Genomic DNA, 25,126 nt, shown 5'->3' on the forward strand with positions numbered 1-25,126 from the left:
CAGCACTATCAAACAACAAAATTGCCAATGTGTTGTTTTGTGGTACAGTTCTGCAAAATATTGCTATTGGGATGATCGCTGGCTATTTCTTACAACTGCCTAGGCAGGCATCAATACTCAAAAATCAAGATTTTATTTAAGAATTAGCCAAAAATGAAGGGAAGAGATGGTAATGAGCTAATAAAAATTTTGTTTTTCTCTGTAAAAGATTTTGATCTTGGAATACTTTAGTAGCTGTATTTTCCTGGCAGCCTACCAAGAAATTATATCAACTGGGTTCCTAAGCAACCTCATTTATGATTCTGATTGCCTTGGCAACCACCTAAGAGATTCAACAGCTGTATTACTAGGCAACATGATTTATGATATAAAAAATTAACTCTTGATTGCTAGTGTCTGGATTGGGTGAGTTTTATGTAGGGACTCTGAAAAACTAAACAATGCTGTCAGATGATTTGAAGTGACATTCAATCTGATGGGGCCAAGGGCTTCCAAGCCAGTGTGAGATTTGCTTCCTCACACCTGATCGGCCATCCAGAACATCAGAGGAAACAACTGTGAACAGCTGCACATACTTCGTAAAAGAATCACAGCAAGGAAAAGACAGCTGGCAGGCACTGCGTGCTGGGCTCCTTCTATCTGTTTGAATCAGGAATTCAGGTGACATGATAGCTGCTGGCTCAGAAGATACTTCTGAACACTCGAGGAAGAGGGTGGCCTTAGTGTTGGAGAAATCTCATGTTCGATTTTTCTTGATATTAAGATGCACGAATGAATTTAGTAGCTAAGCCTATGAACTGACTTAATCCGTTTCCTTTTGTTATAAGATACCCAAAGATTGGTTGGGTTGTCTGGCACTACTCAAATGGGTTTCCCATGGGTTGGGGGGAGGCAGGGTTTCTAAGTGATGGGGTCAGTTCTATAGAGTCATGTTCTCACTGGGAGGGGGTCACTGAAGTGAAAAGCTAACAAGGTTGAGGACTCACTGCCAGGCTGACAAGATGGCTGTCTTCTTGCTATATTTTCATACAGTTGAGAGTCAGAAAACAAAGCAAACTCTTGCATCTCTTCCTATAAAGACACAAATATTCTATAAAGACACAAATAATCAGTAGAAATCTTGGGCTCTCCTAGCAGAGATTTGCAATAGAGCAAAACCTTGATACAAAAGGCCATATAGTAGGACGCTAAATGAAAGGATCTCTAGGATATGGAACCATAAGCCATATAATGAATGATTGTTGTTCTTAAGGTACTATGTTATCTCTCATCTCTTTTACTGTCCCTTGGTTATCTCATATTGTTACAGTATCTCGCTTTGTTACCTGATATATCGGATATATTTGTATTTGGTTATTTGAAATTGGATAGGGAAGGGGGGAAAACAAGATGGGGGGGGTGGGGGGAGGGAAATGGGGACCAAGACATGTGAAAGGGTATCAACGTATGGGAATTAATGCACCATCTATCTGGCGAATATCATGTAACCCTTCTATTAATTACAATAAAAAATATATGAAAAAAATAAAAATTAAAAAAAGACACAAATATTCTTATAAAAGCTCCAATTTGGTGGATCTGCAAAGGCCTCACCTGCAAATACCATCATACTAGGGGTTAAGATTTCCACCTATAAACTTGGGGATGACCTGCAGCTTGAGTCTATAACTGCTGTTGGGTGATTTTTGACTTGGAATCTTCAGCAAGTCCTTCAAAGGGATACATGGATAGTAATCAAAGGGAAGAGATATGGCCATCCTGTTGTTCCTCGAACCTAAATGCACTTCCTGGGACCCAGGTGTTCCTGAGCTCCCAGGTGAGCCTTCACTCCAGGTCTGTGCCTATGACCGACCTGGCACCACCATCACCACCCCCCCCCGCCCCCGCGCCAACGCAAAAACTACACTTCCCAGAACTCTTCGCGTCTAGCCGAACTACATTTCCCAGAGGCCTACGCGGCACCCGCGGTCCTACCCCGTTCCCCCTCACCCCCCACCCCGCTTGTCTATCCCCACGGGCGTCGGAACCTCAGTCCGGGTTGAGTGGCTCCGGGGTCTGAAGTAGTCCCGGCCGAGTCCCGACGCTCGGCTGCCCTCGCACGGTGCAGCTCCGGCGAGCAGGACCAGCCAAGGCACCGCCCCGCCGCGGACCCCGTGGAGGTGAGCGGCCGAGAGGCGGGAGGCGAACCCGGACCCCGAGAGGATGCGGGGTGGCGGCTCTGGGCCGCGCGCGCCGAGCGCCTGTATGGAGGCGGGCGGCCTCCCGGGCCCTGGCGTCCCCCCTGCCTGTCCCCCCACACCGCCCGGGGCGCGGCGCGCCCCAGGCCCAGCCTCCCCCCCCACCCCGGCCCGCCCACCGCGCCCCCGCGTCCCCCTGGGCGCTCGGCTCCCTGCGGCCCCCTCAGGGCTCCACCCTGGTCCGCCTGGGCAGAACCGGCGCTTACTTCTCTGGAACCATTGACCCAAACTGATTCCTGACAGCCGGCAGAGAAACTACAGGGTAAAGCTTGCGGTGGAGGAAACACCGGGGACACCGGACTAGATGCGGGCTTGGAATCCTGGTGTCGCCTCAGGGGCTGTGGGAACGGGCACAGGTGGCCCCACTCTGCCCTCGATCTTCCTGATCTATAGAAAGTGGGAGCACCCCGGGTGACTGAACTCTGGCTGGTAAAGAGCTGGGGTGTAGTGAGTTCCCTCTGTGCATGGAATCTCTCTAGTGTCTCCTTGTCCTGCTTCTGGAAGTTCCCAGAGCCAGGATGGACCCAGCCTTTCACTGACCCTGTCCACTCCTGATGTCCCGCTCTGAAGGCCCCTGGGGTCATCCTTCATACTGACCCCCTCTTTCTTCTTTCAGGCCCAGCCTGTGGAGATTGCATCTAACCTTGAACAAGAAGAGTCCACAGAGAGGAAATGGCCCCTGAGCCAAGGAAAGCAGTCCCTCAGGTGAGCTCCGTTCGAAGGGTGGAGCTCAGTTCCCCTCTTGTCTGAGTCTGTTTATCCAGTGCCTCCTTCAGGATTTGGACCAAGTGTTTTTACAAAACTTGAAGGGGTTGGTCCATACTCATGGCTGGTGGGTTCTTTGTAAATACCTCCGGTACCCATGCATGTCTGGTGTTCATTTTTTTTTCCATCATAATCTCTCTGCCTAATTCACTAAGCTCAACCTGTTCTGTCATTACAAATGTGACAGGTAAGATGTCACATGTCTGCAGAACAAACCGACCCACTGAGAAAGTTCTTCCTGGCCTTGCCTCCTCCACTCATGCTTCTCTCTTTTTCTCCCTGCCCTTGGTGAGAATACTTTTATTTTCCCTTTACTCAGAATTTTCCTCATGATATCTCCCAGACTTTTCCTGTCCCCCACCACCCCCGATCTATTTTGAATCATGTGCTTTGCCTCTGTCACTCAGGTGAAGTGATTCCTATATTTATTTATGTATATATATATTACTGGTCCTGGGCCTTGAACTCTAGTCCTGGACACTGTCCCAAAGCTCCTTTTGCTCTAGGTTAGCACTCTGCCACTTGTGCTGCCATACCACATCTGGCTTTTGCTGAGTATATTGGAGATATAGTTTCAGGGACTTTTCTGCCCAGGCTGGCTTCAAACTATAGTCCTTACATCTCAGCCTCCTGAATAGCTAGGGTTACAGGCATGACCCACCAGCACCTGGCATAAGTGGAGTGATTTTAACCTGCCTTCCATCTTTATGGTGTGGGGGAGGCTAGGAGGCCCCCACTCTTGTTAGATGAATGGACCAAGGGAGACACAGAGAGATCTCTTGCTCCATGGACAGAGAAGATGCCTCAAGAAGTGCAAGGAGAGTTTCAGGACTGTGAATGGTAGAGTGGCATCACACACTGATTATTAGTATAAGTGGGCTTCAAGCCAAACAGATGGTTTTAACCCATCCCTTCTGGTGCTCTTATGAACTTTACCTGTGAAATCAGAGCCTACTTCATAGAGTTGATGTGAGTTTAGAATGCCATTACTGAATGGTCCTACAGCTGCCATATGAAACATATGACTAGTGGCCCTTGATTGTCTGTTTCCTGTCTCTAAAATGAAGAATGAATATAAACTTGCTGAATATATAGGTATATTGAATGTATTGAGTATGTGGCTCTGCCTGTCCAGCTATAGATCAAACCCATGGTCTCTTACATTTCAGGCAAATGCTTGATTCTGAAATTCCCAGCCCATATACAACTGTACAGCTATTTTTTATTGTTAAAATGATTTCATGCATCTTTGTCTGCCAATTGGATTGTAAGTTCTTTGGGAGCAAAGGTCACTTCTTGTATCTTCTTCATATACCAGTAAATTATCTTTTTTACTACATAGTATTACATGCTCACACTAAAAGTGTCACAAGATGAAAACACAAGTATGAATACGACAAAGTACTTGCTTTCTCCCATTCTCATAGCCTTCTCCCACCTTTAGTGTGGGTGATTTTCTTCATTGACCAAGCAAGCAATAGTGCAGAAGTGTACCCCTGGGTATATTGTCTAACTGAATTCAGTTCTGACACTCTGCCACACTCTCTGTGTGAGATCCCACAGGTTGGAGCTGCTTCATAGACTGCCCTCACTTCAGATACCTATTGTAAAAGTCTAGGCTGCCAGATTCCCATAGCTGCCACTACGAGCAGCTCATAGCACTCATTTGAGCTCAGGGAAACTCATTTACTGGCTTAATCTAGAAGATATTACAAAGGACAAAGTTGAAGAGATGCACAGAAGAAACTATGAAGTAAAAAGAGCAGAGCCTCCACTCCTGCCTCAGATGTGTAACATGAATATTGAGGAGCCTGCCCCCCCCCCAGCTAATCAGACCCTGAGTCCTGTGGGGGCTTTGCAGAGGCATCATTGCATAGGCATGACTAAGTTGATTGCCAACTTCACCACCAGCAGGTGTCCTGAGCCTCTCTAGGAGCACACAGGAGGATACCACTCTGATATGGACAAGGATTTTAGGAGCTGCACCATGAAGACCAAACACATATTTCATGTGATCACATACATAAAAACAGAAGTAAAAATCACCCTAGCTTCAACATCTAGAGAAGGCTGACAGTCCTTTGTCTTGTAGCCATCAAACTCATTTTCTCTCAATATATTTAGGTGCAGATGGAAGTATATATCTGATCACTTAGAATATTTTATTTTGGTAAAGTATATACATAATTCACCATTTAACCCTTTTAAAACATATATTCAGTGATATTTTGAGTATGTACATTCACATCAAATACCCACCATTTTATATGAAAACATAGAATAAAATTACACTTTAAAGGAAATAAGAAAAGTTTATTCTGAGCCAAATTTGAGTGGCCATGGCCTGGGAATACAAATTCAAGTTACCCTTAGTTATGTGTTCTAGCAATGGAAGAAACTATGTGCACTTTGCTAATCAAGAACAAAAGAAGTCATAAATCAATACATTTAACAAGCACACAAGCTAGCTAGAGCAAAGAGAAAACACTTTCCTATATATAGCAGATATCCTGTGTGTGTGCGTGTATGTGTGCATGCATGTGCATGCATGTGTGCTTAAATTCAGGGCTTATTTGCTGTCCCTTATGTTTTTTTTTCACTCCAGGATGGCACTCTACCACTTGAACCACCCTTCTTCCAGCTTTTTTCTGGTTAATTGAAGATAAGCTGTCATGGACTTTTCTTGCTGAGGCTGGCTTTGATCAGGGATCCTCAGATTTCAGCCTCCTAACTAAGAGAGCTGATGTGAACAACCAGCACCTGTTCTAACGGATGTTATTTTAAAGCCTATATAACTTTAGCTTAGCACTTACATTCCAAGAGACTTGCCCATAGGAGAATGTTAGGTCAGGCAGAAAGGTAGAAATAGTCATTTTCCTTTTTTTTTTTTTTTTTTTTTTTTTTTTCAGTTGTGGGGCTTGAACTCTGGGCCTGGGAGCTGTCCCTGAGCTCTTCAACTCAAGGCTAGCACTCTACCACTTGAGTCATGGCACCACTTCTGGTTTTCAATTGGTTAATTGTACATAAGAGTCTCACCGACTTTCATGTCCTGGCTGGCTTTGAATGATGATCCTCAGATTTCAGCCTCCTGAGTAGCTAGGATTATAGGTATAAGCCACCAACACCAAGCTAGTCATTTTTCTAAAGGCCTTAAAATACATCATTTTTGCTCTCCACACACCAACATTCCATCTCCACTGAGGTAAATCAATCTGCAGGATTTCCAATAATAAATGCAGCTTTTTCTGAGATCTTGAGCTCCACCAATAGATTGTCTCATTCATATCTTGCCCCATGAGGTAGGAATTTAGGGGGCAGATTGAAGATTGATTAAGCATTGAGCTTTGATTAGCTAATAAACTAGAATGCCTTCCAACACTAGACAGCTGTATAACTTGGCAGATTTCCAGTCCTCTGTGTAACTTTGTTTTTCCTTGTATAGAAAGTAGATCATGAAGCACCTTCTTCATAAAATTGTGGCCAAGCAGGGGAGGGAAATGGGGAGGACAAAAACATGAGAAGGCGTATCAATGTGTGTGAAGTAATGCACCTTCTATCTGGCGAATATAACTGTAGCCCCTCTTAATTACAATAAAAAAGAAGAAAAAAATGTGGCTACTGTTAAATGGACTACATACCAAAGATGACCATAAAGCTCTAATAGATGTGGACCCATAAGATGTATTCAGTCTGGTAGCTAATTTTAATTTTCATAATTACTATCCTCAAGCTTGTATGTATCCTTATGCGTGCACTTTTTATGCACTATTGGTTAAAATGCTTGGTAGGTTACAAGATGTGCACAAATCTTTTAATATGCACTGGACTGAACATAGCCCACCATCAGTAGTAGCTCATGCCTATGATCTTAACTACCCAGGAAACTGAGATCTGAGGATCACCTTTTGAAGCCAACCCAGGCAAGAAAGTTTATAAGATTCTTCAGTTATCTCCCTCCCCCCCCCAAAAAAAAAATCAGAAATGAAGTTGTGGCTCAAGTGGTAGAACAATAGCCTTGAGCACAATTTTCAGGGGCAATTCCAATATCTGGAGTTCAAGTCCCAGGACTGGCACACACACAGTAAAAGTAGATCATCAGATCATCACTGTGAGAGGGCCAGCCCTGGTGAGCTGGAATGGCTTGTCCTTTCAGGTATCCGTGACATTTGAGGATGTGGCTGTACGCTTTACTCGGGATGAGTGGAGAAAGCTGGATCCTTCTCAGAGAAGCTTGTATCGCGAGGTGATGCTGGAGAACTACAGCAACCTGGCCTCCCTAGGTAAGGAGATTCCCCTGGAGACCTGGAATTCAGAAATGCAGAGGTCTCCGTTCCTCCTTCCCTCAAAAGCTGTGGCTATCACAAGAGCTCAGCTGAGTTTTGCCTAAGGATTATAAATGAATCTCTATAAATAAAAATTAAAAACATACTGTAGGCCGGGAGTTTGGCCAAGTGGTAGAGTGCTTGCCTAGCATGCACGAAGACCTGGGTTCGATTCCTTGGTACCACATACATAGCAAAAAGCCGGAAGTGGTGCTGAGGCTCAAGTGGAAGAGTGCTAGCCTTGAGAAAGTCCAAGGACAGTGCTCAGGCCCTGAGCCCAAGCCCAGGACTGGCAAAAAAACAACAACAACAAAAAACCATACTGTACCCTTACAGGAATAAAATTGCCTAGGTACAGGAATGGGGGAGGTGGTGGTGATGTCATCCCTTCCCTTCCCAGGATTGCACATGGTTCAAGGCATTGTCCACCAGCAGTTTTTCTGTGGTATTTTATCATCTCTCAGTAGAGGGTTTCATTTAGCCTCTGTCTTATCACTTGGCTGTTCTAGAAGCCAACAAACCTTTTCTAAAAAGGGCCAGAAGTTAGCTCAGTCCTGTTATCCTAGCTACTCAGGAATACCTCAGAAGAATCTGAGGATCATGGTTCAAAGCCAGCTTACACAGAAAAGTCAATGAGACTCTTATCTCCAGTGAACCACCCAAGAAACCAGAAGTAGAGCTATGGTTCTAAGTGGTAGAGCACTGGCCTTGAGCAATAAAGCTCAATGATAGTGCCTAAGCCCTGAGTTCAAGCCCTACAACTGACAAAAAATAAAAAGGCCAGGAGTAAACATTTTAGGCTTTAAAAGCACACTGCACAGGCGATTTTTGTGATGTATTTCTCTTATCTTTCTGTTTTTAAAGTGTTGTACTGATTGATTTACTTTGTCTATGAACAGGATTCCCATTTACCAAACCAAAGGTTATCTCAGTGTTACAGCAAGGAGAAGATCCCTGGAACATTGAGAAGGAAGGTATTAGAGACTCCATACTTGGTGAGTGGGTGAGGGGTGCACTCAGGAATCCTTTCACACACCAGTCTCATTGAGCAGAGTTCCAGTTTGGGGTATCTGCTGGGAAACTTCCCCAGGTTCTGTAAGGGCCATTGGGGAAGGACACACAGTGCTGTGAGGGTGCAGGACAGGAAGTGCCTCAGGCGGGACTTCTATGAGGAAGGTCTTCAGGGCCTGACCAGGTGGAAGATGACTCCAGTTCTGAGAGAAGGAAAACTATTGTTGACCCAAGAGAAAGGTAAAGGCAATAGCAGGAGAGAGTGGCAGAACCAAATCCTGCTGAGTCTCCAACAGAGGATTTCGCCTGAGGATTTGAGAACCTACACAGGCTGAGGTTCAGGAATAGTCTGGTATGGAGCCTGGGTCCACCTTCTGCAAAGAGCAGCCAGCAGCCCCCTGGAGAATCAGACCAGTTAGCAACAGCTAAATATGTAGCCTAGCATTTCTCTTTTCTACCAATGTCAACATTGTGGAGAATTTTACAAAAGCCCAGTACTCCCTCCTAGTGTCGTGTTATAAGTAATGCCTAGCATACAGCTCCATTATTTCTGACTCTAGAAACTTGGTTCATCTGCTAATGCAAGCAACATTTTATAAGGAATGACTTTGAATCTGACCCTCCACCATCTAAGGTGTTCACATCCCACATTTGCAACTACCTCTACCTCATGTTTTGTTTATAGAAAGGAAAACACATTACAGGGTGATAACCTATTATTTCTTCATTTCTGTGTCAAATTATAAAAGTTCTTGCAATAATGAGTTAATTCTTTTCATTGTGAGATCTAAGATATATTTTGGATCATCAATGCCTAGGGTATAGTAAAATGAGATCTTTTCTAAATATCTGGTAAGTCTCTAGAGAACAATCACTGCTCTCTGAGTTAATAAGAAAATTTCTATATATCAGGAAAGGGAGACATCCAGTTGGAAATAGTACTGGAAAGGTGAGACACTGAGGTCACAGAAGCAAATTGAAGTCTGTAGCAACAGTCACTACAGAGAAAGGAGATCTTGAATTTGGATGGTGAGTGATAGCTGTTTCACAAAGGAGATTTAAGAGAATTTAATGACTGCCTGGATGAAACTAGGGAATTTATGAGAAAGTAATTAAAAAATTATAATGGCATTTTGGACACAGAAAAAAGCTTTGGAAAGGAATTGTTTGGGGAAAACAGGTACACACCCTGACTGCCAAAGGCAAAGGATAATAAGCCATACAAAGAAGGTGATGGATCCAACCTTATACAAACTTTAAGTTATTTAGAACAAAAATGTTTTGGTAGGAATATTCCCAGATCTGAGACAGGAGGAAAGGGCTGGTATACTAAGCTAAACCAAAGTACTGGGATGTAGCCAACTAGAATGTACCTGGACTTTCTCAAAAGTAGTAGTAACATGTCTAATATCAGATAAAGGTTGGCCTGATACCCATGGTGGGCAGGTAACACCACCTTTCCACCTTAGAAGCTTTTTACTGGGTTTGGAATATCAACCAGATCACAGACACAAAGGTGCTCTGACCAAGATTCATGAGTGTATGTCAAGCTAAGTCCCTAAAGGAATGTGCTAGCGCTGATTTGGACAGGAAAAAAATACCTGGGAATAAAAATACTTAAATCAAGTAAAAATCCCCTATCAGGCAATGAAATACCTCTGTGAAGTCCTTTGAGGTAAAACAGAACAGTCCTTCCCATAGGAGGTATGGAAGGAGACTGAAAACACCTTCTCAGAGGACAGTAGGAGCCCAGGGGGGGACTGGAGACCTAAGTCCTAACCTCAAATCTAAGTTTGATTCTTGGAGCAAAGGTAAAACTATATCTTAGGAGACATTTGTAAATGTGTAGAAAATCCTGAGCATAAGGAAGAGTTATGTTCTTTTAAACACACCTGTCTCAAGGGAAAACTCAACTCAGGATTGTGACATTGGTATTTTTTAGATAAGATGACTTTATCAGAAGTGATATGGACCCCTACAGCTGTAATCATTTCCATTATAAATAGAAATTCCGTGTCTCATTTCCTCATATTCATTTAAACTTCTTAGAAGATCTTATGGAAGTTATAGCACAGTAAAATGTGCATTTTTTGAGATTTCCTGGCTTCAGTGTGGAGGTTGACTTGTCAGATGGCAAGACTTCAGGAAGGGAGACTAGTTCTGAGACCACATAAGAGGCAGTAATTATGGGAATCAGGTATCTGCCTGTGATGCTCAGGATAAAGACAAGTTGATATCTAGAGCTATAGCCCTTCTAAAGAAACACCTCTCAGTAAATAGGCCTAGGGTCAGGATATTGGTCAGATTTTGTCACTGTGATGAATACCTGAGAGAATGTTTAAGGGACTCACAATTTCAGAAGTTTCAGTCCTTGCTCTCTTGCCTCTGGGCTTGTGTGTGAAGAGAGAATATTAAAGCAAACACTTATTTGTATATGTGGTTCACTTCGTGGTATAAAGGAGTCTAGGACATGCCTCAAGTGACCTAGTTCCTCCAACAAAGTTCTGCCTTTGAAAGTTTCCATCACCTCCCAGTCATGCTACCAGACAATAAACCTCTCAGCAGATTAATTCATTGATTGAGTCAGAACCTTTATGATCCAGTTACTCCCCAAGGCCATAGTTGGTAGCTAAGCCTTTAACATGCAAGCCTTTGGGGAACACTCCATATCCAAACCATAGCATCTTCCTTGCTTTATGCATGAATTAGCTACCTTCCCAGCTTGCAACTCTTGGCCACATGCCTCCATATGGCATCTCTGTGGATTAATTTAGTAATGCCTTTCTGTGTGACCTAGCTCTGAAACCTCTCAGTCACCATGTGTTCTTCAGAAAATAGTTTCTGAAAATAGTGTTGTGAAGTACACTAAGCTGGTATGTAATCAAATCTGTTTGATGTTCATCAGATAAGGAACAATTAAGGAAGATGTACAAATTCAAGATTTTTATGTAATTGGGCTGGCATCAGTAGGATTTATAGGAAGATAAGGAGTGCTAGTCTTGTGAACACAAGACAAAAAATGCCTCATGCTGATCATCCCTGATCAATGGTGACTCACGCCTGTAATCCTAGCTACAAAGGAAGCTGAGATCTTAGGATCAGAATTCAGAGCTAGCAAAGGTGAGAAAGTCTGTGAGACTCTTATCTCCAGTTAACCACCAGACAACTGGAAGTGGAGCTGTGGCTTAAAGTGGTAGAGTACTAGCCTTGAGCAAAAAAACTCTAGGACAGTGCCCAGGCCCTGAGTTCAAGCCCTGGGAATAACAATAACAAAAAGAATGCTGATTTTGAGAAGCAACATCAAGGAAAGACAAGGAGAGACAGATAAAATGTACTGTGTATATATGTATATATATATATATATATAATAAAATATATAATCTACACTCTAGTGAGTAGACTGAACATTAAAAATCATGCAAGGATTCCAGAATGGTTAAACTATTGAATGGAATCTGAAGAACACTAAAGAATTTAGGTATAGGACAAAAGAATGAGAATGGTTATGCAAGAAAGAAGAATTGTCAGGATGACCATTTGGGATTCCATCATGGGCTTGGGCTTCTAGTTCCAGACTTCATTCCCAACTGATGCTTTTAATCTCACTCAACCTTTTTAAATGGGTTTCCCTTATTTTCTTCACTCTCCTAATTGTGTGCCCATCCATTATTTTGTATACTACCTCTTGCCTACTTTCGCTTTTGCTGTTTTTCCTACTTTTGGCGAGATACCAAATTATTAATTAAATTACATCAACATTTAATCTTCTACACATTTAGTTTTAGTAGCCAAATTCTAAAATTACCACATGAAACATCTTCAATTTCTTATTGCTTTCTCCAGGATGGAAGCACAGTCATAAAACCACTAAGTCAACACAAACACCAGATTCTTCATTTCAGGACCTGATCATGAAAAGATCCAAAAGAAATGGACCCTGGGACTTGAAATCAGAAAAACACTATATATATGAAGATAAATCAGAGAAAAAGAAGGATAAGAATACAGAAAGAGGTCAGAACAATGAATTTAGTCAAAAGTTCAGACTAAAGTTAGTCCTTGTGAGACAACAGATAGTTCCCAGAGAAGAAACACCACTAAAATGTGACAAACAAGCAAATGTTTTTAAACAGAGTTCAAATTTACCTAATCAACCAAAACTCACAGTGGAGAAACGCTATCAGTGTAGTATTTGTGAAAAAACCTTCATTAATACTTCATCCCTCCGTAAACATGAAAAAAACCATAGTGGCGAGAAATTATTTAAATGTAAGGAATGTTCCAAAGCCTTTAACCAAAGTTCAGCTCTTATTCAACATCAGATAACGCACACTGGAGAGAAGCCTTACATATGTAAAGAGTGTGGGAAAGCCTTCACCCTCAGCACATCCCTTTATAAACACCTAAGAACCCACACTATGGAAAAGTCCTATAGATGTAAGGAATGTGGTAAAGCCTTTGGCAAAAGGTCGGGCCTTTTTATTCATCAGAAAATTCATGCTGGAGAAAATCCTTGTAGATATAATCCAGGTAGGAAGGCATCTAGCTGCAACATATCCTTCCCTGGCCAAAGAATTCATTCCAGAAAGAAGTCATATTTGTGTAATGAATGTGGCAATACCTTTAAATCTAGCTCTTCCCTTCGTTACCACCAGAGAATTCACACTGGTGAGAAACCTTTTAAATGTAGTGAGTGTGGGAGAGCTTTCAGTCAGAGTGCATCACTTATACAGCATGAGAGAATTCACACTGGAGAAAAGCCCTACAGATGTACTGAATGTGGAAAAGGCTTCACTTCTATTTCACGACTCAACAGACATCGAATAATTCATACTGGTGAGAAGTTTTATAATTGTAATGAATGCGGCAAAGCCTTGAGTTCCCACTCAACACTTATTATTCATGAGAGAATTCATACTGGGGAGAAGCCATGTAAATGTAAAGTGTGTGGGAAAGCCTTCAGACAGAGTTCAGCTCTCATTCAACACCAGAGAATGCATACTGGAGAGAGACCCTATAAATGCAACGAGTGTGGGAAGACATTCAGGTGTAACTCCTCCCTCAGTAACCATCAGAGAATCCATACTGGAGAGAAACCATACCAATGTGAGGAGTGTGGGATGTCATTTGGTCAAAGTTCAGCTCTTATTCAGCATCGAAGGATTCATACAGGAGAGAAACCCTTTAAATGTAATACATGTGGGAAAACTTTTAGACAAAGCTCCTCACGTATTGCACATCAGAGAATTCACACTGGGGAGAAGCCCTATGAATGTAACACATGTGGAAAACTCTTCAACCACAGGTCATCTCTTACTAATCACTATAAAACTCATGTGGAAGAGGACTCCTAGAAAGCAGATATGCATGAAGGCCTTAAACCAAAGCTCATCAGAGATATGTGCTCAAGAATGCTGTAAGAAATGTTAATGAATATGAAAATCTATAATCATTTAGTTCTTCAACTACATAATAATTGGGAGGAAACTATGTGTGCCTATTGAGCACTTTTTAAAATTGAGAGCTAGACACGGTTGTATACACTTGTAGTTCCAGCTAATTAGGAGGCTGAGGTAGGGATCTATCTTGAGCTTAAGAGTTTGAGACCTCGTCTCAGCAATGATGATGGTGAGAATGATGATGATACAACAATGACCATGACCCTAAGATAACAAATTCACAACTGGAGACATTGACTTAGGGCATTTGTAAAATCAAAGGCACTTGATTTGCCTCTCTCTACCTGTCATAACAATGTAATAGCATATAAAAAAAGATCAAGGAAATTACACATTTTTAGAGACAATGTCCAAAATCAAAGATTGAAATGAACTATAAACTACCTCTGAATCACTGGAGTTTGTCCTTTTCCTGATCAGATGTCAAATGTTGTGCATGGATTTAATTAAAAAAAAAGTCTCTTTCTTCATTGTTCTAGATTGCTATGAATGGATATTTCATCATTTTGAAGTTATTTATGAAAATGTCCCTAGTATTCTGTAAGATGTTATCTGGATATATTGAGTATGAAAAACATAGCAATTATTGCAAATTTAAAGTTGCTAATTTTTTTTTTAATTCACAACAAAAGGACATAGAGGGTTAGCAAATCTAACCACCTGTGGTCTCAACTTGAAGAGGACATTGTAGTCCTAATGTTTGTGTTTCCCCAAATCCATATTGGAATTCAAAACAATGGTATTAAGAAGTGGAGCCATGGGAATGTGGCTTACTGGTACAATGCTTGCCTAGCATGCATGAAGCCCTGGTTTCAATTCCTCAAGTACCACGTTTGAGAAAAGGCTAGAAGTGGCACCATGGCTTAAGTGGTAGAGCGCTAGCTTTGAGCACAGAGAGGCTTGGGAACAGAGCCCAACCCCTGAGTTCAAATCCTGAGATGGCGAGGGGAAAAAAAAGTCCTTTGAGCTAAGTGTCAGTGGCTCATTCCTGTAATCCTAGCTACTCAGGAGGCTGAGACTTGAGGATCATAGTTGAAAGCTAGCCCAGGCAGGAAAGTCCATGAGACTCATCTCCAATAAACCACCAGAAAAAATGGAAGTGGTGCTGTGGCTCAAAGTGGTAGAGCACTAGCCTTGAGCAAAAAAGCTCAGACAGTGTCTACTCTCTGAGTTCAAGCCCCATGACTGACAAAAAATAAAAATAAAAATGGAGCTTTTGAGATGATTACTAATTCGTGAAGGTAGAACTCCCAGGAAGGAAGGAATGATCTTACCAAATTCAGATGGAATTTTAAGAGTTCTCAAATAGTAGAAATAACCTTGGAAGAAGAAGAAAGTTAAGAGGATTCACATCTCACATTCAAAATTTACTAGGAAACTATCAGTCTAAACAGTATGATATTGGCATGCAGGTAAACATACAAATCGATGAGAACCCAGAAAGAAATACAAATCTCATGTTCTATACAAAAATTAACTTCAGACTAATCAGCACAGATGTCAAATGGGCATGGGTGGCTCAAGCCTGACATCCTAGTTACTTGGGGAAGGGGGGCAGAAGCCAAGACTAGCTGGGGCAAAATAGTCCCAAGACTATCTCAACAATGGCTAGGCACCATACTTCACACCTGTTTTGCTAGCTACAGTAGAAGCACAACATTAGCAGCGTAGCCTATCTCTTGTAAGTCCTCTCAATGCTGTCGTGCTGGAGATTATATTTCCAACACACAAACTTGGGGGAGGAACATGTTCAAACCAAAGCCTTCCCCATGTTTCTTTCATGCTCTCTCATCTATCCTTAGTGCTCAGAAGACCAAATACCAGCATGTTTTGGGTTCAGAGGCACAGGATTCTACCCTGCCTTCAACATTTTCTGATTTTGAATGTATATTACTACTGACTATCCAATATGTCTGGGTAAATTGTAGTAGACACAGTGTTCTATTCAGGGGTTGTTTTGACTCTTGAATACATAACATGGGAATCTCAGTCCTCTTGCACCTTCTTGTGCCTATTTCCAGGGTGAGAGGAATCACATTTAATTGGCTTCTCTGCACAAACCCCACTTTCCCAGGTCTTTCACTTTATTTTTTTTTTTTAACATGAGGTGTGTGCCTATGTGCCAGTATGCCAATGCTGGAACTTGAACTCCTCAAGGATAGTGTGCTGTCATTTGTTTATTTTATTTTATTTATTTATCCAGTCCTGAGGACTGAACTCAGGGCCTGAGAACTGTCCTTGAGATTTTTTGGGGGGGAGCGGGGGAGGCCGTCATGGCACTGTCCCTGAGCTCTACAGCTCAAGGCTACTGCCCTATCCCTGGGCCTGGGTGCTGTCCCTGAGCTCTTCAGCTCAAGGCTACCACCCTACCCTAAAGCCAAGCCCCACTTCCCGTTTTCTAGATGTTAATTAAAGATAAGAGTCACAGGTCCTTTTTTGCCCAGGCTGGCTTTGAACCTTGATCCTCAGATCTCAGCCTCCTGAGTAGCTAGGATTATAGAAGTGAGCCACTGCACCCTCACTGGCTTGTCCTTGGGATTTCTTGAGGCTAGCACTCTGCCACTTGAGCCACAGCACCACTTCCAGCTTTCCTGTGTATGTGGTACTGAGGAATGGAACCCAGGGCTTTGTACAAGCAGACACTCCACCACTAGACTATGCTCCCACTTCCTGCTTGCCCTTTATCTTTTGTGTGTGTGTGTGTATGTGGGTCATGGGGCTTGAACTCAGCCTTTGACAGCACCCAGACCCAGAGTTCAAGTCCTACAATGACAAAAAAAAAAGAGAAAAAAAGTTAATGGCTCAACTCAGAGACAAGCTTTAAAAGACTTTGGCCCTCCCTGAGCTTCAGAGCCCATCCCCCCCCCAAATTGTTAGATATTTGCAAAAGCTCCAAATCAGCTCATTCAGGAAGCCCCTCCCCAAGGGATATAAACCACAAAACCCACAATTGGCTAGAAGTTCACCTAGTAGGCACTGGAAAGCTAGATAAGAATATGAGACACCAAATCCATCAACAGAAATTCCGTTCTTCCAACTCCTTGTCAAACTGCAAGGCCATTAGATGGCTTAACAGATACTGCACAAGAGATGATCAACCTCTGAACAACCAAGTAGAGAAAAGAGCTTGGAGACTGTATGTCACCCAGAGCCAAGACAGACTTAGGAGGCCAGTTTCAGGACCAGCGAGTGTATCCCCTGTGGATGTAAGGCTAGCTGAGAAAGCTCTGGACCTGGCAACCACTTTGCCTAGGATATTGAATTTTGAATAAAGATGGGAACCGACTAAAGCTATCCATCCCCAGAGTTGGGACAGCCAGGGACCCCATATGTGCACGACCCCTGCCATCCCCAAAGGCACTGTAAGGAAAATTCAGCCAGCCAGGTGGTTCACACCTGTGATCCTAGCTACTCAGGAGGCTGAGATCTAAGGATCAAGATTCAAAGCCAACCCAGCACCAAAGGACCTGAGACTCTTATCTCCAATTAACCTCTAGAAAATGGGAAGTAGGGCTTGGTGCAAAGGTAGGGTGGTAGCCTTGAACTGTAGAGCTCAGGGACAGCACCCAGGCCGAGTTCAAGCCCCTAACCAACAGAAAAAAAAATTCAGAATCAAACTAAATCAATCACCTCTTCTTTCTATGCTTGTGGTCAGAGTTGGAGAGGAGCTCAGTAGTGGGGATGGGGGAAAGGACATTTCTAAGAATATTTCTTATTTTGTTCTGCTGTAACCCAAAAGTCAGAGATGGATTTCTCAGTTATAGAAATGTGTCCACTTTCCAATCCTTGCCGTCCTCGAGGTCAGGAACATCCTCTCCTGAGCAGGTCTAGCCTGAAGTCCTTTCCTACTAAAAGGATTGAGTGTCAGCTCACCCCTGCCTTTCTCCTCTTTGACCCTCAACTACTCAAGTACAAATCAGTGGCCTTGGGGGCGCTGATGCTGGCCTTGTTCAGAGCGGGCATGGCCCAAACAGAAGGAACCGAGAGGGAAAGGTCCAGCAAGAGGATCCAGGGTGATCCAACCCAGCTCAGTTATCTGAGCCTATATACCCAGCAACTCCCCACACCCCAGCCCTGTTTAGGTCTGACACTTCCACCTTCTCCCTTGGGTCCCCCATAAGTGAACCATATTGAAAGTGACAGAAGACTAAGGGGGCCTGGAAACCATGAGTCCTCCATGAGCACGACCATGTCTGTGACCAGTCTTTCTCCTGGACTGATCCCATCCCCAGGCTCTCCTGACCCTAAACCAGGTCCTGGACTTTAAGACAATTTGAATTTTAGTCCCATTGCACATCTGAACAGCAGGATAGCCCTGAGGATACACAGGAAGGGTGCACAGTAAACAGAATCCTTTGGTATGGCTGCTTTGATTGAATCAGGCCCACCCTTTCCAAGTATGCATCAAAGGTGCCTTGGGTGGTTTCCTGAAAGGATTTGGCAGGTATAATCCGAGGTATAAACCTTAAATCAATAAACAACTGGGTGAATCAGGCAGGGGCTATTCTGGATTCTCTGCCATTGTGGGAGAAATTTCAGGGCTCCCAGGGACCAAAACATGTACCCAAGATGAAGGGGAAGGGAACATGCTAGGCTCAGTCTCATTTCAGTCACTGAAAACCAAGGTCCTAGCAAGGTGTGGTGGCATGTGCTTATAATCCATTTAATCACTTGAGATTGTGCTTGATGCCACTCTTGACTATACGTTGAGACCGAGAGAGAGAGAGAGAGAGAGAGAGAGAGAGAGAGAGAGAGAGAGAGAGAGAGAGAGAGAGAGAGAGAGAGAGAGAGAGAACAAGGCAGGCAAAGGCAGACTGAGACAGAGAAAAGGAAAAGAACCCTTTTAGGGGTTGGAGGCATGACTTTATTGATAGAGCCTCAGCTAGTAAGCAAACATCAGGTACTGAGCTTGAGTCTTGGTCTTGCAACAAGAAAAAAAGAGAAGAAGGAAAGAAGGAGGAGAGAAAGTAGAGCTGTGGCTCAAGTGGTAGAGTGTAAGCCTTGAGCACCAAAAGGCTCAGGAACAGCACACAGGCCTTGAGTTCAAGCCCTCATGACTAAAAAAGAAAAAACATATTTTGGCTAGAAATGTGGCTTACCTACCATGCATAAAACCCTGGATTCAATTCCTCACTACCATATAAACAGAAAGAGCCAGAAATGGTGCCACAACACAAATGGTAGAGTGCTAGCCCGGCGCAAAAGAAGCTCAGAGACAGTGCCCAGGCTCTGTGTTAAACCCTCAGGACTGGCAAGAAAGAGACACAGACAGAGACAGAGAAAGTGCCTTGTTCTGTTCTTGGACTCTGAATAAACAGGGGCCTGACTCTCCCCTCTCAAGTTTACGGCTCACTTTCTGAAAATGTTTTCCTGACTCTTTCTTCCACTCTGTGCTCTAGTCCCTTTGTCTCTGGCTTCAGTTTGGCTACAGATGACATAAAGTCTACCTCAGCATGCTTTCACCTTTGAAATTGAGAACATGGAGCCCCAAAACCTTGGGATCACTGCTATGGTACTGATTTGTATACTAAGTGAAACAAGCATACAAAGACAGAAACCATATGTTGTCTTTCATTTATAGAAACTGAAAGTTTGATTGCAAAGCAAAGGAGAGTAGATTGTTAATTATTAGAAGCTAGGAAAGGTAGGGAGAAGAGAGAGTAGAGGAGAAAGAGGGAGACGATAATGGGAGGTAAGATTTAGGGTTCTAGGGTGCAATGATGTTACAGTTCATAAGAACTGTAGTATTTTAATACGAGTATTACTAGCTAGCCACTGGGAGTTCCCACCCCAGTCCTAGCTATTCATTATGAGGCTGAAATCTGAGGTTAGGGTTCAAAGGCAGCTTGAGTAGGAAAGTGTTTCAGATTCTGATTTCCAATTAACCACCAGAAAACTGGAAGTGGAGCTGTTGCTCAAAGTGGTAGAGCCCTAGCCTTGAGCAGAGGAGCACAGAGACAGCACCCAGGCTCCAAGGTCAAGCCTGAAAACTAACCAGCCAAAAAGTCATTAATAACCTATTAAGATTGCATTGTAATAACCATTATATATTTTATGAAGATCTAGAAAAGTTGAGCTCAGAGATTTCAAACACTATAAAAATAAAATGAAGCCAGGTATGGTAGATTATAGAACACTCCTCTAATCCTGGTCTTTGAAAGCTGAAAGATTAGAGTTGAAAATTTTCTGGGCTTGGTAGCCATGTGGTGACATAAAAGGATATGTTTTTGAAGCAAAGGAATAAGTAAGGGCTGAACATGTGAATTATTCTCATTTCATGCTAAGGTATCCCATACAACATGCTAGAATATCACACCATACATAATTAGTCAATCTTATCTAAAAATGGTCAAGTAAAATGAAATCATTCTAAATGGAGTATAAGGTTCTTTTATCCTCAATTTTCAAAAGTGAGTATAGGTGATAGGCTTTATCAAATAGGATGAAGTTGAGAGAGAGACAGAGAGAGAGAAAGAGAGAAGGGGGGAGAGTGTTACTGGGGCTTAAATTTAGGACATCATACTAAGCTTGGCATTTTTTTTTTTGGTCAAGGTACTCTAACACTTAAGCCAGAGCTCTACTTTTAATTTGGGGGGATTACTTGGAAATAAAGACTTTCATTGGACTTCCCTGCCACAGCTGGCTTAAATCCACAATCCTCAGATCTCAGCTCCCTGGTAGCTAGGATTACAGACAACTTAACCCACCCTTCCACACCAAGATAGGGTGGGTAAGAATTAAACATGTCCACAGCACTATAAATGGCTATGGCTCCTCCTGGCTTAGACACTGGCAGGAGCTGGGAGCAGCCAAGTCGATTCCATACACTGCACCTCTGAACTCCACTGGGGCTCCAGTGGGGGTTCCTTGCCCACCTGGGAAGAGCCTGTAGGTTCCAGTCAAAGAATCCAGGAGGAAATTTCAGATGGAGGTAAACTGGTGGGATCCTAAATCCTGGGGTTTGGGCTTTGTTTGCTTATAGTTCTGGGACTTGAACTTGGTAGTGGAGGAGTCTCAGAATTGATATGAGGGGCTCAGGTCTTTTTTGCTTCAGTTATTTTGTGGGGTTACATTTTTGGCTGGTGTGAGCCTGAGCCAGTCTTCCACTTAGAAAGCCTTGCACATAAAAGAGACTACAAACAAGGGGCACTGAGCTGGAAGTGAAAGGGGGGTGTCGCTCTCTATACCCAAGGTTGACCTGCTTCCTGACCTTTGCAATTTCTGTGTATTATAGGAGAAAAAAGCTGGATTTTCTTTTGGGGAAAAATATCCTTTGTGTGAGTGTGGGCGGGGGATGTATTCCCTCTCATAGAGGAGCTTGCATTCACAGACTCACATTCTTTTCTTTGTTTTTTTTTTTATCTAGTATGGTGCTCTAACACTTGTGCCACAGCTCCACTTCGGCATTTTGAGCAAACAATTGCAGAAGAGTTTCAGGTGTTTTTTTCTCCTGGGCTGACTTTGCCTCAGCCTCCCCAATAAATAGGATTACCAGCGAGAGCCATGAGCATTTGACTTTTATTTCTAAGTTCTTGGTCAGCAGCCTTGGCTTGGATTGTCCAGGGGTCCACTGGTTTCCAGGGTTCATCTAGCATCTTAACTTCCTTAACGCAAAGGAGCTAGGAAAGGGGACACTGACTTGAGACACTTTCTTGGTCAAGAGACAGAAACTGAAGCTCCCCAATGTATTTTTGTGTTGCTACTGGGGCACTGTGTCTCAACAGGGTTTGTTGTTTCTTTTGAGATGTAATTTCACTGAAGGATTTTTAGTGGCTAATTGGCAGTAAGAGTCTCACTGACTTTCCTGTTGGGCTGGTTTCAGACCTTGATGCTCACATCCCAGCCTCCTGACTACAGGGGTGATTCTTGGGCCCCTGATCCTCCGCTGGCTTAGCAGATATGCAGAATGTCTAGAGAAGTCCTGAAAGGTTTTCATTGCCAGTGCTCTGACTTGACTAATCCTTTCACCAATGCACAGGTTGGTCACTGAGAAATCCTCTCTATGTGAATGACATGGAGGTTTTCCAGGCAATGCTGGGGATGGAACCCATACCTAGCTATGAGCTCTAGGTTTGAATGTTTCTGTCTTCTCTTTTAAATTAGGAAGAAATGGCTCAGACCAGTGCTACAAACAGCCAAAGTGCAATGGAGAGACAGGAAAATCAAGGAGCCCGATCGCACACAGGTACAATGTTTGCAGAGTCTTATCTCTACTAGAGAAATCTTGCTATGTATCCAACGTCCAGAGACTGACATGTGTATCCAAGATGGCAGATGGGGAAGGCTCCCAGAATGAAGGCACTGAGCTGACCTCTGGGCTCCAGAGGCCTGGGTGGTATGAGATGCCCCAATGTGGGTGGGGTGCCTGACCCAATGTACCAGAAAAGCCCCATCTATTCTCTGATCTGCATTTGTGGGAGGGGGTGGTATTAGGCCTGAACTCTGCCTGGGCTCTGTCCCTGAGTACTTCAGCTCAAGGCTCCAGCCCTACTCTTGAGCCAATCACCACTTCCTGCTTTCTAGAGGTTAATGGAGATAAGAGTCTCAAGTCCTTTTGTGCCGGGATGGCTTTAAAGCAGGATCCTCAGATCTCAGCCTCCAGAGTAGCTAGGATTACCCCACCTGGCTGAAGTGTATTTTTTGAAATTAATCTTGAACAGATTTGTCCCAGTGATTCTATATCCTAGGCATTATGACTCAGATAGATGCTGAATCTGGCATGTGCACATTAAGGTTTTATCACCTAGGCCAGGAGTGGGCTACTGGTAAAGTGCTTGACTTGTATGCTTAAAGCCCTGGTTTTGATTCCTTTCCATCATATACATAGAAATCTTTAAGGAGTGCTGTAGCTCAAGTGGTAGAGCACTAGCCTTGACAAAGCTCAGGGACAGTGCACACAACCTGAGTTCAAGCCACAGGACTAGAAAAACAGAAAAACAAAAACAAATATATCACCCCTGCTAACTGAGCTTCATCCTTGCTTAGGCCTGTGGATGTAAAAGAAGCATGTTGGAGAACCCACCAGAATTACCAGGGAGTTGATACCCAAGGATATCCACATTGCTTGGTTCTCTTCACAGGCCACGTAGCTACTCTGTGGGCTCAGTATGAAATCCGGTCCTTCTTGCAAGAATGGGAGTTCCTGGAGTACAACCTGGACATCAGAGTGATCAGGAAGGATGACCTCATGGCCAGAAAAATTGCTCAGCGACTCAGGCAGAGGGGCATCCAGAAGAGCTGGCGAAAATGCAAGAGGATGCTGCTGGATCTGCAAGATTTGTATTGGACTGTTTTTGAAGCCAACCAAACCCCAAGGAGTGAACCATTGCCCTGCCCTTTTGGACAGGAGCTGAAGCGGATTTTAGACCGTCGATCAACCGCTGAGGAAACCTCAGGTTTGTGTCTTCTATGAAGACATTTAGTGAATATCAGCTCATGGCCGACCTTCTCCTCCTGATCCCCATGGAGGAGCTCCTGATCCCCCAAAGCATTTGCTGGTCTGCAGGTTCCTCTCTCCTGACCTTGTCTCTCTTCCTATTCCTTGCATTTGGCCAGTCCCCAAGAATAACTAACGCCCAAGGTCTCTGCTGTGAATGGAGGGGTCCCCCAGGGCAGGCAGCTCTGGTGCATGAAGAACTCAGGACACAGAGGGGTGATGTGCTCCTGACCTGCCTGTCACTTCCTTCCTCAGGGTCTCTACGTGAAGAGGCTGTTGGCTTGGCAGCTCCTCTGGAGGAGCCTCAGATGTGTGGCGCTGCCCCTCAGGTCTCTCCAGAAGATCCTCAGTTATCTGCAAGACCACAGGACAACCCTGGGCATCCTTCCCGGGCAGTGCCACCCGTGATCACTCCCCCTTTCTCTGGGTTTCCCTCCCAGCCTCAGGCGGGGACTTCTCGCCATGTCCCTGGGGTTCCTTATTACCTCCAGTTAGGGAGTCATCGCCCTGTCCCAGGGGCCTCCTGCTACCCGCAGTTGGGCACTCCTTACCCAATCCAGGGGGTCCACTATTACCCACAGTTGGGGATTTGGCCCCGTGGCTCTGAGATTGCCTGCTACCCACAGGTAGGGATTACTCCCTATGGACCAGAGGCCCCCTGCCACCTTCAGGAGGGCACTTCTTGCCCTAATACTGAAGTCCACAGCCAACCTCAGGAGGGGACTTCTCCCCCTGTTGCTGGGTCCCCCTGTCTCCCGCAAGAGGCTTCTCTGCCCACTGTCCTTGAGGTCTCCAGCCACCCACAGTAGGGGAATCCTCCCCCTGTCCCTGGGTCCCCCTGCCACCCACAGGAGGGGACTCTTCCTGCATACCCTGAGGTCAACTGCCTCCCTCACCTGGGACCTCCCTGGGACCCACTGCCACCCAGAGTAGGAACAACTGTGGGACTCAAGTGGTAAAGCTCGAGCCAAGCATAAACATGGGAGGGGGAAGCAATGTTCAGGATGTAATGTACCCACTACCTGATGAAGGTAACTAACCCCTCAGTATATCAACCCAACAATGAAATAAAAAGCCCAGCAAGAGTGTGAGGCCCTGAGTAAATCCCCTGCATAGCACCAAAAATAAATAAAAATACCCAACGTAAATTCATAAAAGAAGAAAAAGTTCAAAAGAAGAAAAGCCTGTGATTCTTGACAACTTTGTGGCAGCTCTGGAAAATGGGGTCTCCTTCCTGGATAATGTCACATACACACAGGAGTTCTCCTGCTGTCTCTGGAACCCTCAGATACCAGCAACAGTTGTCAGCCTCTTCTACTTTTGACCTAGACCATATTAATAAAGACCATTGGAAAGGACCCTGATCTGTCTGAAAATTATTTCATTCACTTTTGCCCCAAAGTCCAGGACAAACACAACAAAGACAGAGAAACCTGTCTTGGCTCAGAGACGTCAGTCCACGATTGAGAGGAACACAAGAGAACTGTAGACTTGATGTTTGGGTGGTCAGGACACAGAAGGGAACAAGGAAGGAGCCTGGGCATGGCCACAGTGCCCAGGGGAGAGCAGAAAAGGAGACTGACTAGGTCATCAGGACAAAGCCCTCACTAGCCAGCCCATGACCTTGAGCTGTCCTGTGTGCAGGAACCTAGACCACCTCACAAAGGTCCTGAGCAGTCTGGCAGCACCTAAGAAGGTTTGCATTGCACAATGGGCTAAGGGGACCCCAGAGATGTATATGTGAGAACAGTCACCCCATCGGAGGGGCTGCAGAAGGAATGGAGAGCTCATGCAGGCTGTCTGGAGACCCTGGCGAGGTTGGGGCTTTATATGACTTCCACTCTGTCCAAGTGGTTTCCTCTCTTGAGTACCCCAACCATGCGCCAGGGGCTCTTA

At 44.1% G+C, this 25,126-nt stretch overlaps 2 protein-coding genes across 2 annotated transcripts; both read left to right on the plus strand.

Annotated features, from left to right (window-relative positions):
* The first annotated feature begins 1,989 nt into the window (after positions 1-1,989).
* On the plus strand, positions 1,990-14,232 carry Znf354a (zinc finger protein 354A). The gene is made up of 5 exons (XM_090320918.1): positions 1,990-2,159; positions 2,854-2,942; positions 7,156-7,282; positions 8,224-8,319; positions 12,179-14,232. The coding sequence occupies exons 2-5, from the start codon at positions 2,910-2,912 to the stop codon at positions 13,687-13,689; spliced, it is 1,767 nt and encodes a 588-aa protein (XP_090177044.1). The 5' UTR covers positions 1,990-2,159; positions 2,854-2,909; the 3' UTR covers positions 13,690-14,232.
* Msantd5 (Myb/SANT DNA binding domain containing 5) lies at positions 12,305-24,568 on the plus strand. Its single transcript, XM_090320968.1, has 4 exons — positions 12,305-12,349; positions 21,898-21,979; positions 22,875-23,189; positions 23,486-24,568. The coding sequence occupies exons 1-4, from the start codon at positions 12,305-12,307 to the stop codon at positions 24,037-24,039; spliced, it is 996 nt and encodes a 331-aa protein (XP_090177094.1). The 3' UTR covers positions 24,040-24,568.
* Positions 24,569-25,126: the final 558 nt, after the last annotated feature.

The sequence above is a fragment of the Megascapheus bottae genome, chromosome 29 (genome assembly GCF_031878675.1).
Source record: "Megascapheus bottae isolate mThoBot1 chromosome 29, mThoBot2.hap1, whole genome shotgun sequence".
Classification (NCBI taxonomy): Eukaryota; Metazoa; Chordata; class Mammalia; order Rodentia; family Geomyidae; genus Megascapheus; species Megascapheus bottae.

What these genes read in the sequence shown, in the direction of transcription:
- Znf354a (XM_090320918.1), top strand. Translation starts at nt 2,910, where the DNA reads ATGGCCCCTGAGCCAAGGAAAGCAGTCCCTCAG. An exon ending in CAAGGAAAGCAGTCCCTCAG is followed by an intron (nt 2,943 to 7,155) that starts GTGAGCTCCGTT and finishes TTGTCCTTTCAG; the next exon opens with GTATCCGTGACATTTGAGGA. An exon ending in TATTAGAGACTCCATACTTG is followed by an intron (nt 8,320 to 12,178) that starts GTGAGTGGGTGA and finishes TGCTTTCTCCAG; the next exon opens with GATGGAAGCACAGTCATAAA.
- Msantd5 (XM_090320968.1), top strand. Translation starts at nt 12,305, where the DNA reads ATGAAGATAAATCAGAGAAAAAGAAGGATAAGAATACAGAAAGAG. An exon ending in GGATAAGAATACAGAAAGAG is followed by an intron (nt 12,350 to 21,897) that starts GTCAGAACAATG and finishes CTTTTAAATTAG; the next exon opens with GAAGAAATGGCTCAGACCAG. An exon ending in AACCGCTGAGGAAACCTCAG is followed by an intron (nt 23,190 to 23,485) that starts GTTTGTGTCTTC and finishes TTCCTTCCTCAG; the next exon opens with GGTCTCTACGTGAAGAGGCT.